This window comes from Solanum pennellii, chromosome 2 (genome assembly GCF_001406875.1).
Source record: "Solanum pennellii chromosome 2, SPENNV200".
NCBI classification, from domain to species: domain Eukaryota; kingdom Viridiplantae; phylum Streptophyta; class Magnoliopsida; order Solanales; family Solanaceae; genus Solanum; species Solanum pennellii.
The window spans coordinates 44,896,488-44,913,525 of record NC_028638.1 but is presented as its reverse complement, the minus strand read 5'-3'; the positions used below and the strand labels follow the sequence as shown (position 1 = coordinate 44,913,525).

Genomic DNA, 17,038 nt, shown 5'->3' with positions numbered 1-17,038 from the left:
AAGTAATGAGAAAAGAACAAGAAGGCAAAAGCCATAAGATTTAATAAGAGTAATTGTTTATTCTTGAGTTCTATAAATGCAAGCAAAGTGGCACAACTCTATTCCCAAAACCCCATGTGTATATTATCTTTTTTTTCTTCATTTTGATAGTTGATTTCATACTAGAAATTTCAATTGTTCTCATGTTAATATAACAAAAAAGAAAACATTTAGATTTTGAGAAGTGAAAATCGATAAATAATTTTGAATGATAAGAATAGGTAAGCTTGCAAATTTGATGAATGATTCAAGAAAAAAAGAAATTGGTACACTAGCTTTTATCATGATTCATCTAATAGGAGTGGCTTGATTCCCTATTTGATCAGGAAAAGAAAGAAGATAAAAAACAAATTCTCATAGTTCGGAGTCTAGCTTTAATAATTTCTTCATAAGTAACGTCTTTTTTTTTTTGGGGGGGGGGGGGAGTGTTTGATTGCAGTAGCTACGATTTTGGTTATAATCAATTTAAATTCGTAAATCAAAATTCTCGCTCTATCATCAATATTTTGTAGGTGTTTCGTTGCGTTTTGATTTGAACGAGCCGAAACTCCTAGGAAGATTAAAATCAAATCATAAATATTGAATTTATAGTAATGGAAAAATGACTTTCATAAATAACTCAAATTTGATGTGACTCATTACGAACTTCACTAGCTGACTGCCTTAAAAGTCAAAATTAACCAAAGTTTTGACTTTTTAAGCAATATTGATATAGCTGTACACGTTAAATTAGAGTTGTCCCACAATATTTTTTTTTCTACAGAAGAATAATTTTGATTGGTTACATATGATTATGAATTATGATCATCAATTTCCCTTATATAATGGTGTTTACACATGACTTCGAATCAAATAGCATTATCTTAGCTTGCTAAGACAGGAGGTATATTAAGGATTAGTTAATCATGATTAGAAACTAATTAAATATTGGGAGAGTAGGTAAAGAGGCTTAAATGAGGGGCCCAAATTGTCCTTACATTATTCGCAAAATAATTGTGATTTTTAAATTTTAATTTATTTGTATTGGTTAGAGGTTAGGGCCGGTTTTTAATTTTTGCTCTTAAAATATATTATCAAGTTGTTTTTAGAACTTCTAATGAACTTTTAGAGTGATACGTGTCCCCACATGTTGCACGTGCAAGTCATGGATTAGCGTCAGTGATGAGATTAAAAATCTCTATCAAGTGTTTCTTCTGTGCTAATCTTATCTGTTAATTTAATTATAAAGTAATTAAAGTATGAACTAAAGTGATATCTTGCTAAAAGTCTATCTGGAATTGATCTCTTACTGTTTTATTTAGTCATATAAAGCTTTTGCTTAATCAAATTTGATAAAAGTATACACATGCATATAGAAAATGACAAAAACAATATCCTAAGTTTTGTCAAAAAAAGAAAAAAAGGGAAAATGCACAAGTACTCTCAATCTATGCCCGAAATTTTAGAGACACTTATAGTATATTAAGGTTCTATTACCCCTAACTTATTTTATAAGTAATTTTTTAATCATTTTTGGCTTATATGACACTAGCTTGAAAAAAAAAAGTCAATCAGCATTGGTCCACAAGATAGTGTCACGTAGACCGAAAAGGGATAGAAAATTGTTAATAAAATAAGTTCAGGGGGTAATATGACCTTAGTATGGTATGACTGTGTCTCTGAGATTTCTGGCATAGATTGAGAAGGTACTTGTGCACTATCCCAAAGAAAAAAAAAGTAAATATACAAAAGAATAAAAGAATTTCAACATATGAATAGTATATAAGTTATTTAGTTTTTACCTATTTACTCTGTAATTATACATCGAAAAGATGTTAACAGGTTGAGTAATGGGGACCAAAAATCACTTTGTTTGGTTGTTAGAGAAAATGATAAAGAGTAGGTGGACCAAAATAATTTCCCTTACCTTATTTCTATTTTCTTCATACCAAATGAAGGAGTGGAAATTTTCTTCATATACAAATGAAAGGCATTTTGTCATTTTCACTAAATTCAGAATGTTTTATGGTTTTGTCTGACTTGTCTCATATACCAGTAGCACCCCGTTTTATTTCTTCACATCCTCAGCCACTTAGTGAAAATACTGGCTCCGTCACTGCTCTAAACTATGCCAACAAAATCAACCTAGTGTTAAGTTAAAACTAATCTTCATCACAAGCACTGGAGTACCAACACCAGAGCAAGCACAAGCTAACTAGAAGTCAATTGAAGTAATTGAAAAGAGAAAAAAGAATGATTCAATAGTTAAGCCATAACAGGTCTACACAAAGGGTTTGGTTCATTAGAAAAAGGTTCTCTAACATTGATATTCTTTACTACCAACCAAAACAAAAACCAATGTAAAAGGTAGTATCAAATAGGATCGTGTCAAAGGTAGTCTGGACAATTTTACACTACCGGTACGGTGCACCTAGAACAGGATACAGCAGCACAGATTATATAGCCCTTAGGATGAACAGCAACCAGCTTTCTTGACATCAGATACTTCTTTACCTATATCAATCTTTTCTCCTTTGGAAGGCACGTTCCCGTTTCCATTCTCACCATTTTCCATGGCTTTTCTACTCACGACGTGGTAGATTTGAGTGAGAACTTCAGCAAATGCATTCTCAACATTTGTAGATTCGAGGGCAGAAGTTTCCATGTAGTAGAGGGATTCCTTCTCCGCAAAAGACTTCCCGTCCTCAGCTGATACTGCAACCAGATGTCGTAGATCAGATTTGTTTCCGACAAGCATGACAACGATGTTGGGATCTGTATGATCTCTCAACTCCTTAAGCCACCTCTCAACATTTTCAAATGTTGAATGTCGAGTGACATCATACACAAGCAGAGCACCCACGGCACCTCTGTAGTAAGCACTGGTGATGGCACGGTACCTACAGAACAAAGTAGTACAGCCGTTATGACATAGAAACAATACCAAATAGTGTAGAAGACAATTTAATAACCAAGCCACCAAGGAAAAGCTTATTAGTCAGCATGTAACAATCACTTGGGATGGGCATCACATTAAGAAACTATTGATGACAACAAGGTAATTCTAATGTCATATATATTTCTCGCCCTTTTTGAGTCATCAGAAACTAAGTTGAGCACAGTATCATAGAGTTTCCAACCCTCAAAAATAGTAACATGTCCACTATATCAAATATAGTAACATGTCCACTGAAAGAAAGTATTTATCTCTCAAAACGATGGATAGCCATATGATAAACAAAAATTAGCTGAAATTCATGACTTGATGCAAAAAACAGAAATCACTAGACATGGAAAAACCTAATACTACTGAAATCTCGTGATATTTGTTTTCGATAATATTACAAGAAAAAAAAACAAATGGAACTAAAGGATCGAGAATTTGGGAGAATAGGACACACAGGAGATGGAGGAATCAAGAAAATTTAAGCTCAAGCAACATTTATAATGAATTAATAAAATTTAATATAGTAATGATTGAAAAGTAGTTTGATAAAGGAAACAATTAAGATTTGAGTAATTTAAACGAATTTAAAATATTAAAACTATGAAATGAGTGCACAAGTGACCAACAAACAATACTAGTTGGACTCATTTACATACAACAGAAGTCGGTACTAGAAGCAGATTATTCGAAATCATGGGGTCAGCTCTTGAGGCTGGGAATGATATTTAAAAGGGAATGATTTCTTCATCTTGATGCCAGATAAATTGCAACTAGTTGACTTCTGCAAATAACAATTAACTAATAATAACCTAGACAAATGTTTCATTTTTCCACGAAGGACAAATCTGAATACTAGAATTAGCAGCCTGCTAGCTTGCAGCCCTTAGTACCATGGCAAATAGTATTCCTATTATTTAGCCTTCCATTCCAACCACCTCCTTCAAAACCCCACCCTCCCTTAACCAAAAGGAATAAGTCAGAACAGATAAAATTTTAAAAATACATATCACATACTTATTCATATTTAGTGATTGCTGGTATCAGGTTATCTTTTACATACCGAAAGAAAAGGCAAAAATGAAAGAGATACAAACCAAAAGAAAATGGAAAAAGAACAAGATAGACAGACTATAAATCATCCAAACACAAGAAAACAAATTAGAATAGTATAAGGATGTCCTTATACTGCATATGACACTTCAACCTCCAAGTCTACAATGCCACCACAACATCCACAAAGGCACCCACCCAACCCACCCCAACTAGAATAGATTATAGAAAACTGACTATGTCAAAACTGAAATCACAAACAAATAATCTATGGAGAAAATCCTTTGAAGCTATCTCAGTGTTAGCCCTCAAATTCATATTTATGTCATTGATTGTTAGTGAATATTGTGTTGACTAAGACGAACTGTGCATTATGGCATGTATTTGATGATAAAAAGTCTACAGACACATGCACTATGCAAGGCTGCAGATGAGGAGGATCAACCAAATTGAAAGTAGCAGGTAAAGCTAGCGCACTGTGCCTTGTAAGGACAATCAGGAATGAGAGGTACAGCAAATTTCTAAATGAGTTTTCAAGTAAGGGAAAGTGTGGAATGTTGTCATAGGTCAAAATACCTGCATAACCGAATTCCCCTGTTTTTAGATTAGAGTGGTAATGATTGCATTGACTTTTGACTGCCTTTTCTAAAATAAAAATTTTTTTTATGAAAAGTTGATTTGAAGGATGCATTTCAAATGATAAAAATAATTATATTCGAGCAAGGTAGTTCTTAATGTATAAAATGGCACATTGCACCTCTCTCCTACTTGGCAATAAAAGCTAAATATGCCCACAAGCACTTATTTTTTTCCAGAAAAAATAAGTATTTAAACATTAGTTCCAATGCATGATAATAGATGAATAAATGAAAACTGACTTTACAGCTACTTGAAGTAAATTATCTAGAATAAATTATCCCTCAAGAATGCTAACTAAAACATAATTAATCTCAAAAACAAAAAAGATAGGAAAACATAGACAGCCGCTTCTACAAGTCTAAAATCTTCAAAAAGAAAATAATATGTATCTAAAACACAGTGTGAATACTATCATAAACTATTATCGCAGCTTCAAACAAGAGAGGATCTTCCTCAAAAGAGTGTGGAATGATGTCATATCTTCAATCACACAATCTTCACCCTTAATAATAACCAAAATTGACTCCGTTAAGTTCAATATTTTTCTCCGATATTATAACAACATTTACCATCTACCTTTTCCTCCGAATTCAACATCAACAATCAATTCTTCCCTCATAGAAGTTAAATCTTTCCTAGTATAAGAAACAACTATATTTTGTATGGATTAGTATCAATTTCATGCGCCAAAAAAGCTCTAAAAAGATGCGAGAAGAAACTCATCTATTCGGATAAGGTTCAGGAACAACAAACTCATAAGAAATGTCAATTAAAAAAGTTGATTGTTTCACGATATCGATACGTGCAACAAAATCGTCAAGCAAAGAAGAAACCGATAGCATAGAGGGGGTGCAAGAATAAGAAGATTTTGGAAAGGAGGAGAAGGAGGAGGTAAAGAGGTTGGGGATTTTTTACACACCGAAAAGGGTTATCTGATAAAAAGACAAACGGTTTGAAAAAGGTCCATGTTAGTGTTACCGGAAGGTGGAACCTTAATAGGACGTTAAAATGGAAGAGTTTTTTGTCATTCAGTAAAAGATTTTTACTTTATAATGTTGATTCGAGAGAACATATATGACATTTCTGATGAGTTTGTTATTTCTAAACCTTATCTGAATAGAAAGATTTCTTCTTGCATTTTTTTTAATCTTTTTAAAGCTTTTTTGGCGTATCGTCCGTGATACTAAGACGGGAAATTGGTACTCATCCATACAAAATAAAATTGTTTCTTTTATTAGAAACGGTTTGACTTCTATGAGGGAAAAATTGACTAATGATGATGTTGATGTTGTTGATTTCGAAGGAAAAATGTAGAAGGTAGATGGTAAATGTTATTAGAATACTGGAGAAAAATTGGTTACTATTAAGGGTGAAGATTGTGCGGTTAAAGATAAGATGATCATTCAACACATTTTTGAGGAAGATCCCATCTTATTTGAAGCTACGATGATGACTTATGATAGTATTCACACTGTATTTTAGATATATATTCCCTTCTTGTTGAAGGTTTTACACTTGTTGAAGTTGTTGCCTATGTTTTCCTATCTTTTTTGTTTTTGAGATTAATTAAGCTCTTAATTATGTTTTAGTTAGCCTTCTTGAGATGTAATTTCTATAAAATTGAAAACAGTTCCACTGATGGCAAATGGGGAAATATATTCCCATATACTAGATCAAAAAACATTAGCAATCACAACTTTTATATATCGAGGAAATAATGACTCCTAAAGATACAATGTAAAAAGTATAGACTAATGTAGTCGGAGATTGCAAGTTAGATCTATCAGTAATATCGCAAACATGTTACCAAGTTAACAAAAAAGTTTTTTTTAAAAGAATTAATGATAAAAGCAATAATAATGATAAATAAATTTTACTTTTTATCCACATTCATATTGGGATTTAATCATCTATTATGGACACATTTGTATTTTTTACTTCCATAACAACTGCAAAAATAGAAGATGCCCCAGAATTAATATCACCAGATGAACATGCTCATTTTCCACTGCAAGACGATCAGCAAAACTAAAGGTATAAAAACAAATGCATGCTCCCAGACACACAAAGCATATGCACCAGATATCTCACTTTATATCGTTCAACTACTTTAGCTCAAGTGCCCTTTAGAATTTGTTACTACACACTTTGACATGCCAATTCAGCATGCTGCTGTACACACTGTTACAGCCTTACAGGTTCCGAGAAACTAAATTGTTTATATTTTCATTGCTACTCACTACCAACCAACTTTTGTGCACAACCCCAAAATCAAACAACTGTCAACTACCTTCAAATTCTTTGGTCCACTGCTTCATTAAATAATCTGTAATAAGATAGTGGTTGCATCACTTCACAATTTTTAGGTTGGAATTCGGACATCAACTCTTTGGTTTTATTTACATAATCCTATGACTATTGAAGGTACTATAGATCACAATATCTTATAGTCAAAACTGTTGAGGATATTTGAAAAAATTAAAGTCAAAAACTGTTTGACCATGCAAGAATTATGGGATCCTATAAAATGGGTCCAACAGACTCAGACTTTCTTCTTCCTATAGAAATCTACAATAGGACATGGCTTGTCAACTGGTTTACTTATGTTCGATCCCTTTGTCATTGCCAATACAGAAACTACAATTTAAAACAAAATCAATAACACGACACAATCTTCTAAAGCAAAAAAAATTGCATCATTTGCAAGTGCATTGGAATGAGGTATAGAAGAAATCGTCACAAAGGTGATAAATTTGTGGCTTCCTTTGGCCATAGTCATAGTATCCAACCAGGGCCGTAGCCACATTAACCCCATGGTGATCACTCAAATACCCTTTTAAGCAAATAAATTGTATATATAGGTCAAAAACAATCTTTTTAAATATATATCCTGAAGTTTTAAACACCCTTAGTAAAATTCTTAGCTTCGTCATTATATCCAACAGTAGCAAGCACATCTTACCTTAGAAAGGAAGTCAATTGAGTCAAAAACTGCAATAAGCAAGTAAGATATGGAAGATCTAACAGATCAAGAAACCAAATACCCATCAGATCTATTATCCCAAAGTAATCGAGCAAAACACCACAAGAGATACTCACATTGTGCAAACTAATCATTAGATCAGGGCTTTACAATTCTAGAAACATAAAGCACATTTCATACCCAAATCTCACTCACTATAAAATTCCCAGAAAATACACCAGATCAGAGAAGAACACAAATCTCCTCAAACCTAAACAAAGTATGGTCAGATCAAGAAATGGGGGTCTGAAAAATGTTACCTTTCTTGACCAGCAGTGTCCCAAATTTGAGCCTTGATGACTTTACTATCAACAGTTAAGCTTTTAGTAGCAAACTCAACACCAATTGTAGACTTAGACTCTAGACTAAACTCATTTCTAGTGAATCTTGAAAGCAAATTGGATTTGCCAACACCTGAATCACCAATTAGTACCACCTTGAATAGGTAATCATAGTCATCTTCAGCTCTGTACCCAGCCATCACTCTCAACAACTTCAAATTGAGAAAAAAAAATTGAACAAAACTATTGTTTTCCCTTAGTAAACAAATCCTCCTTTTGATTTCTCACCCCCTTTTTTTTTTTCTTTTTTGTGTTTTGTTTGCTTTTTTTCAACTTTTTGACTCTTCAGATGAAGAGGGAAATGGGGGAGACGTATATATTCCAAAGAGCAAATATTATAGGAGAAGTGAAAAATGAAGTGTCACTTTATCGAAAGGAGAAATAGGAAAAGACAAAACTACCCATATAGACAGTGGGGATGTAGATCATTAGTACTGGTATAAACTGAGTTATAGAGGGTTGTTTTGTCTTTTAAAGAGGTTGATGTGATTTTGGATCCCGCATTTTGGGATGAGTGTTTAATTCTCTACTAAACATTTTTTAAAAAAAATTTGAAACTAGAAAAAGTGAATATTATCGTTACGTATTTTTCAATATGAGTAATTAATTAACATTAAGATCAGTTTTTAATAACGGAAGAAAAAAATATTTTGCACCCTGGATCCCTCAAAATCCAGAATTCGTTGTCCATTTCTTAATAAATTCCTTTTTTAAAAAAAAAAATAGAATATTCTAAAGTCCATTGATAACATGATAATTCTCCAGTTTACATACTTCAAATCAATGAGGATATAAATCTAAAATTGTTTAGTCCCTGCTAATGAATTTTAAAAAAAAAACTTCAAAGTTTAATACTCGTAGCATGTTTGATCAAACTTTTAGTGACATCAAAAGAAACCGAGAGTGTTGGGCCCATCTTGCTATTGTTAAGTTCAGGCTACTTTCTCCGTTCCAAATTAAATTGGACTCATTAGTGAGTTCCAAATTAAATTGGGCTCATTAGTGAATTTAGACGAATCCATATGAGTAAGCCCACTTTTATCATTTTAATTGTTTACTTGACCTTCAATTGAACAATTGAGAAAAATTTTCGTTTTGGTAAAGTTTAAAAGGATTTTATTGAACTACTACTTGTGTTACTGTGTGTAATAGGTTATTATTTCAAAATACCCTTGTTACCTACCTAATATATTGATTAATTGAGTCAATCTTGTAATTAACTAAAGTTGTTGGAATTTACTTAAATAACGATCACATATATACTCCTTAATAATTACATGCAATGATGTTTGTTTAGTGTTTACCTTATATTACATGTACAAGGTAATACTTTATGGCTTTATATTTTGGTGGAATCCAATGATCAATATGAGAAAAATATGATTTCACTTCCTTAAATATTACTCACGTTAATTCTTGTCGCACAATTTATTAATAATGGCAATAATTCATTATCTTGTTTGTTTAAGAGAAAGGATTATTTGACCCGTCAGTAACAATAAGCCTATTTTGGATTATTCTATTAGCGGTAGGATTATTTTTTGATCAAATTATTGACGATAAAATATTTTTAGATTAAATTATTAACTTAATATATTTATATTGTTCAGTGTTAACCATTTTTACATTTATGTTGAATTTCAGTCGGAGTATGATGTTTGTCATCGTCTTGTTATGATAAAATGGATCAGATTTACAGTACTCACCACTCCCATATAAAGTAAATTGTTTGAGAGTTATTTTAATTATTTAAAATAAGTGAATTGATCTTAAAAGATAATTTAAAAATAATTTAAAAAATTAAGAGTGTTAAATAATCTTTAAATTATGTCTCCTAAATATTCTGGTATACCCCTAATAATTAGTTTCAGTTACTCTGATTAGTATAGATTAATGGCATGTTTGGTGATGCATTATGGAATTATGATATGGAATTAAAGTTTTGTTTGGACATACAATATAAAATTTTAATGTTGTATATATTTTTCATAAACATAAAAATTTATAAGTTTATAAACTATTAATATAGCTCCAATTGTTTATTCAATCTTATCAATTAAAAAATATTATAAAATCGCATAATAAATTATCACAAAATTATTTGTTCTGCACTTAAATAATTGTTCCAATCTAACTTTCAACCTAACTTTCATTTCCCATCAATATATTTGAGTAAAAATGAAACACCTTTCATGGGTTCTTCAAAATTTTATTATTCAACAATCATGAAGTGTGAGTTAAAGTGACTATATGTCGGTGAGAATAATAAATTTTTAAAAAGTGACGATGTGATTATAAATTTTATTTACATGTGAAATAAATGATTAGTAGATACAAATTTGAGGTTATTTTAACAAAATATAAACTCGTTGATCAAATTTGTATTAAAATATCTCAAAACATAATATAGTATTCCCATATGATTCCATATCATAATTTTTGAAGAATATGAAATCACATTTTATGAGATGAAATCATGAAATGAAATCAACATAAAATCGAATGTTCAAACATGATTTTATCTCACAATATCAATCATAATATGATATCATATGACCAAAGATCGGTAGATGACATCTATAATTATCACTCACATTTATTTGTTGTCGCATCAATAGTTAATAGCACTGACTTACAACCAATCTTGGTCATTGTACGAAAGTGTCATACCATGATTTTGTCTGCAAAATATCTTTTAATCTTGTCCTAGCTATATGTACATTAAATTATGATTTATGACATACACTATATCTTATTTTATCAAAATTTGCTCGGAATTAAAATTAGGGAAAATTGAATATAATGATAAATTAATAAATTAAATATTATAATTATATTTTAATTTAATTGTGTCCTGTAGCAAACTGTTTATCGATCATTTCTTTCCCTCAAACTCTCGCTCGTCACTATTCCTCTCTCGCTTCATTACTGTCTACCTCCCTCTTGTTTTTATACAAACAGAAATGTATAAAATGTGTTTGCATAAAGCGAGAAAAGCTTTTATATATATATATATATATATATATATATATATTTGTCCCTCTCTCCCCTCTCCCAGATTTCGCTCGTCTCCCTCGTCTCTATCGCTTATACAAACAGAAACGAAATGTAATAAATTGTATTTCTGTTTGTATAAAGCGAGACTAAATTGTATATACACATGCAAATACATATATTTTCGTCATATACACTTATAATTATACAATACAAATATTCTCCTGCCCAATTTTCTTTTGTCTTTCTCTCTATCTCGTTTTATACATACACAAATTATACATAATTTGTATACAACTGCTTTCTTTTGTATATGTATAGCGAATTATACAATTGATTTCTTTGTATATGTATAGTGAATTATACAATTATCTTTTTTTTTGCATATGCATAGCGAAATACACATATTTATGTTTGCTATGTAGCGCAATCATACAAACTTTACTATAATATACAAATATGAAATTTGTGTTTGCTATATGTGAAAGTTGCTTTTAAAACTATTTTAACAGATCAGTTTATATCCCCAAAAAGGGTACATATTAGTATCTTTTATTGTACATTTTTATTTTGTGTAACGAATATGATATTCACTAATCAATCTATGATGCAAGGCACGTTAAAGGTGAAAGTGCTCATACATTTATTATGGTTTTTGTTGGAATTGATTTAATAGCAAAATACATGAAACTTGAAGCTAAGCCACTTGCACATAGAAATAATGTGGCAATTAGGATCCAGATCTTAAGTTAGACTAGATAACTTGCAGATCTTGGATGTGCCAGCTTGAAATGATTGTTTTGTACAGTCATTTTGTTCTATTGTTAACTCCCATGTGAATCTACTTTATCAATATGCATAGAAACTATGATATATATAGCAATGAGGTAAAAGACCAAATGTTTCTTGGCACAAATGGTCTCTGTTGATTTATATCATTGTTAGGTGAAAGGTCATTTACGACCTCAAAAGTTACAAGTTATTGTTCCTGTGTTATTAATAGTATATTTTTGAATTAACACACTTATTATAAAATTAATATTTGACATACTAATTTTTATCATTTTATCCCTATTAATTATGAAATTGATGAATTAAAAAGTAAATATTTTCAAAAAGTTATACATTTTCAAAGTAATTAATTAAGAATATATTGAGTTAAAAAAATTGTATAATTTGTCAAAATATGGACAATTAATTAGAGAGAGGGGAAGTAATATATAGATGATTTAATTTGTCATAATTTGATGCTATATAAATACGGAGTAACTTTAATGAATTACATGGTGTGGATGATATTTAAATACATTTAAGAATAAGAAACAAATAAAGAACAATATCAATATTTTCTTTTATCTCATTTTATTAATGAGGACCACTCTCCTAATCGAAGACATTAATAACTAATTTTCATAGGAAAAGTAAAGTCCTATGATTCAACATCCAGAGAATTAAAAAAATTAAAACATTTCCACCAAGAAGGGAACTTAACATATATAGGAATCATTAACCTTCGAAAACTCACAGTAAGAAAAAGAGCATAATTAGCAAAATAGTACTCCTATGTCGGATTACTAATTAGTTTTTAAAATTTGTAAGCAAATTTCTTTTACGTTTGAACTATTGTTTGTTCTAATTAAACACCTCGATATATGATAAAACGTTTTTATTAGACAATTTTGAATAAACTTTGAAAAAATATTGTGTGAGTTCTTAACAATGTAAAATATTTCATTATCTTCAATTATATGCTTTAACCTCAATTAAAAAACAAGAGGATTCTTACAATTCATTTTAAGAAAATTTTATACAATTAAAAGAAATGACATATTTTACATAATCAACTTAACTGTTCAATAAACTCTTAAAAATAAACACTAAAGTTGAATTTAAACCTATACTAATTAAAATTCTTTATCATAAATTGAGACCTTGAATAGAAACATGTTATAATTCGAGCACGATAGACTACTCACCAAACACATAAGGGTACATTGATATATATCGTAATAAGGAGCGAAGCTACATTGACAGAAGGGGGTTCACCTTTGGTGAAAAAATAAATTATTTATACATGGTTAAAATAAGTTTATATGTATATATAGTAGATGTCTAACCTCTTCGGCTATCTAAATCTACATATTTTAAACCCTCTTATTAAAAATTATAGATCCGCCTCTGTTCGTAACACACCTCGATTTACGAATAATGTTACCTACGTTGACTTTTATTGAAAATTCTAGATCCGCCTCTCATCGTAACACACCTCGATTTACAAATAATGCTACCCACGTCGACTTTTCTCTTTTTCCCTCTCCATTATTGCATACATCACGTCCATATCATGCATTCCTTTTAATAATATTCTTCTCTAATAAATCTCGTCTCCTTTTTCTCTCTTTTATTTTTTTTTCAATTAAAAAAATAAATATGCCCACCATATCTGAAATCTCATCTTCATCTTCTCCAAATTCATGGCAATTAGATGAAGACGAACCTATAATTTCTTCTTCATTGAAAATTCAATTAGTTTCCAAGTCAGTATCAGAGAGACTGCTCTCTAAATTCTCCGATTTAACTGAATTTGGTTTTGATTACTCTAAAAGTGGATTGTGGTCTCCTCCAATAGAAAGATGCCACGTGTTCTCCGGCTCACCCACCGGGGAAATCCTTTCACACAGACAAATGGCTGATAAATTGAATAAAGTATTGAAGAGACATCAGAGAAGAAGACGTTGCTTCAATGTATGACTCTTTTTCCCTCTTTTATTAAATTCACGTATTTTAAATAGTTTAGATGTATTTTTGATCGTTTTTTTTTAATTTTTATTTTTTAATATGCAGCCATGTTTATGTTCTCCAAAGAGATTCTGATCTCAAGCTACACTGAGAGACTAAGAAAATATGCAGGAAAGATATTTTGTTTATAATTATTAGTATTATTTATTATTATCTAATTCAAAATGTACATGTTTTTTTTTTATGTAATTACTATTAATTTAATTATATAGAGGAAAGGATAATTGCTTGATTTATTTTTTGTATTTTCTTGGAAATGGGAATTACAACTCTCCATGAAAGCTTTAATAAAGAACAAAAAGATAAAAGCTGGAAATTAGGACCATTTTTAACGTATATTCCCGTTGTTTGCTTTTACTTTTTTAATATTAAATTAGCATATGAAGACAAATATATATTTTGTTTTTTGTTTTTTAATATTTCATTACTTATTCTTCAAATTATTTTTCAAAAATTTAAAATAATATATCATTTACTAAAATATTTGCATCAGTCATTAGGATGTATCATGACAATAAAAATAACTTTTAGCAATAAAAATATATACACAGATATTAGAAGTGTCATTAGATTTGATACAGTTAAATGTATTAGAAAAATATACAACAAAAAAAAGTTAATTACCGTTAAAATTATATATTTAACGATAAATAAGTTATTATTATTAACTAATTGTTGTTAAAGATAGTGTAACTAAAAAGAAGAAAGGATTCTTGCCATTACTAGTAAATTAAACAACTTGTTAAATCCACATGCAATATAGAGTACTACTATACAAAAATAATTAATAGAGCTAGCATAATATAATGTTGTGGTCTTGAAATTAAATGTCTTCACCAAGGGAGAGACAAACAAGTGCTGCTGTACTTGATATAACGCCAACATCGCAATTCATGTCTAATGTCTTGTTAGCAAATTTCCAAAATTTTGCAGATAAAAGCTCTATTTCATTTGTTGAAAGACATATAAAAGTTAAAAATAAGACAATCTTTATTTTGCCAATGGTTGTCATGTCTTGAAGAAATTAATTAAAGTTGTAGTAGTAATGCTATGCAATCATTCGATTTTCCAATTTACTTGTTTTAATTTTCAACTCAACCTTTGTTTTTTTCCTACTCATATAGTGTAGTGTCTTAATTTCACAACTCATGCATGTGACAACTCAATCTACTTTTGAATCTTTTTTTCTACTCAAAATTGTGATGTATTTTACCCCTTTATCAAAATTAAATGTGAAGAATGTTTATCACATAATTAACCGTCTTATTTCAAAATTATTGTAGTGTCAAGCCTCAAGTAAATTAATGAGTTTGAAACCTCAATGACATGAAATAAAAACTAAATTGACCAAACTTATGACATGAACTAAATGGAAAGCTACATTGACTGTAATAATTGTTAGACGTGATTCATTCAGTTGATCCTATTGTCTTAATAGTGCACTGAATAAGTGTGTTAAATGATAGATTTTGAAAACCTAGTATTCAACTTCTATCTATCTAGTCTCTTTTTTTTTTCACTTCATTTATATTTGAGCTCCCTATTAAACCTTTTTATCTATAATACTATTACTTTTGTTGGTATTTGAAACTTGTTTTTCAAGCTTATCAATCCAACTATTCAGACCAAAATTCAAAATTTTCAATAGGAGAATTCTGCACGCTCATTTTCAACTTAATTTCAAATACTTTTTTTTCTAAGGCTCAACTAATCGACACTACAATAAAAATTATTCTTAGTGACAATAAATATAGACATTAGTAAAGAGTGCCAAAATTTTTATCGGTATTACTGAATTGTCATTAGAATCAAGGTCACTAAATACTTTAGAAATATATATGAAAAAGACGGTTAATAGCGTAAAAAATACATATTTAACGGCAATTAAACTATTACTATTAATTAATTGTCATTAATGATTATTTTTAATGTGGTGCGATTTCCAACCACCTATTTCGTGATTTCACGTCAATTTATTTTGAGAGTTGTGACAATATTGAGAAACTCTTTCTGCACTAAGTTGTACTTTTCACTTTTCTTAGGAAAGAATATAAAAAGAAAAAAAGGAGATCCCTGTTTGTAAGGTAAACTGATAAAAGTGAAAAAAGTCGCTAAAAAAAAAGACATATTTTTCTAACCTAGATTACGTAGCTCATAAAAGAGTTGTCTTTTTCTCACTCACAGCTTTGAATATTGAATTTATCACTGCCTCTGTGCATCCTCTAATTTTGCCTTCTACTTCACACAACTGCCCTCATATCTAAAGACTAAAGGTAGTACTTACTAATTTTTTTGTTTTTTCAAATCATTTTCACCAACAAAACATATGTATCTACTTTTGGTAAGACAGGTAATTCTTGTTTCACTTTTTGTTGCACCCTCAATATAAATTTGTATGGCTTTTATCTGTAGGTTTGGTTCAATTTTGAACTTTATATTCTTTCGTTTATTAAATATCACTATGTAGATACGTTAAATCGTTATAAAAATAGAACACCTTTAGATATTGACTTAGGAATTTCGATTTATTGGTTATTGATCGTTTTAAATGTTATTGATTAACACAAAAAAAAATCATTAAAGATCACTTAGAAACAAGCTGGAAATAAACAAAATGAACCATGCTCATGAGTTTGACAAATCTTTGCTAAAAAACAAACACGGGCATATTGTAGAATGATCGAGATTTTGAGACACCTAGAAATGAAAGTATAAAACTAAATACTAAGTTAATAATTTTATATACCGGAAGTGTATAAATATAATTTATTTATTTTCTATCAGATCATCTATTCAAGAAAACATGTGAAATAGTAGTGTCTCATTTATTATAGTTCCTGCATATATAGTTCAATTGAAGATACTTACTCAACTCACAAATTAAAATATGATTTTGATTTCGAAAAAGAAAAATGTGTCACCAAACAGCTCCCACCATTAAACTTATAGAAAATGCCACTGCAATATTCATCAATTTTACTCCACAAGCTTTTTTTTAGTGAGATAAGTTCAATAGATACGTCGCTATCATAATTTCTGTCCAAACCAATCTTAAGGATCTTATAGTCATTTGTAGTTGAGTCATATCCCATTCCACACATACGAAATTTCTCGTTGGACGAAATTCGGGATTGGGAAGTAGTATTGATTCTCTTGTGAAGGGCTTCGATGATAGAAAAAATACAACATTTTTTTTATTATAATTACTAAGCCCCATAATACACAAGC

The 17,038-nt window shown here is 30.0% G+C and overlaps 2 protein-coding genes across 2 annotated transcripts; one reads left to right on the top strand and one right to left on the bottom strand.

The window, feature by feature from the left end:
* Positions 1-2,250: 2,250 nt before the first annotated feature.
* LOC107012017 (ras-related protein RABA1d) lies at positions 2,251-8,354 on the bottom strand. Its single transcript, XM_015211724.1, has 2 exons — positions 7,937-8,354; positions 2,251-2,918 (listed from the first exon to the last, which is right to left on the bottom strand). The coding sequence occupies exons 1-2, from the start codon at positions 8,155-8,157 to the stop codon at positions 2,486-2,488; spliced, it is 654 nt and encodes a 217-aa protein (XP_015067210.1). The 5' UTR covers positions 8,158-8,354; the 3' UTR covers positions 2,251-2,485.
* Positions 8,355-13,355: 5,001 nt separating this feature from the next.
* LOC107010478 lies at positions 13,356-14,142 on the top strand. The gene is made up of 2 exons (XM_015209764.2): positions 13,356-13,756; positions 13,856-14,142. Exons 1-2 carry the CDS (start codon positions 13,442-13,444, stop codon positions 13,883-13,885), a joined length of 345 nt encoding a protein of 114 aa, XP_015065250.1. The 5' UTR covers positions 13,356-13,441; the 3' UTR covers positions 13,886-14,142.
* Positions 14,143-17,038: the final 2,896 nt, after the last annotated feature.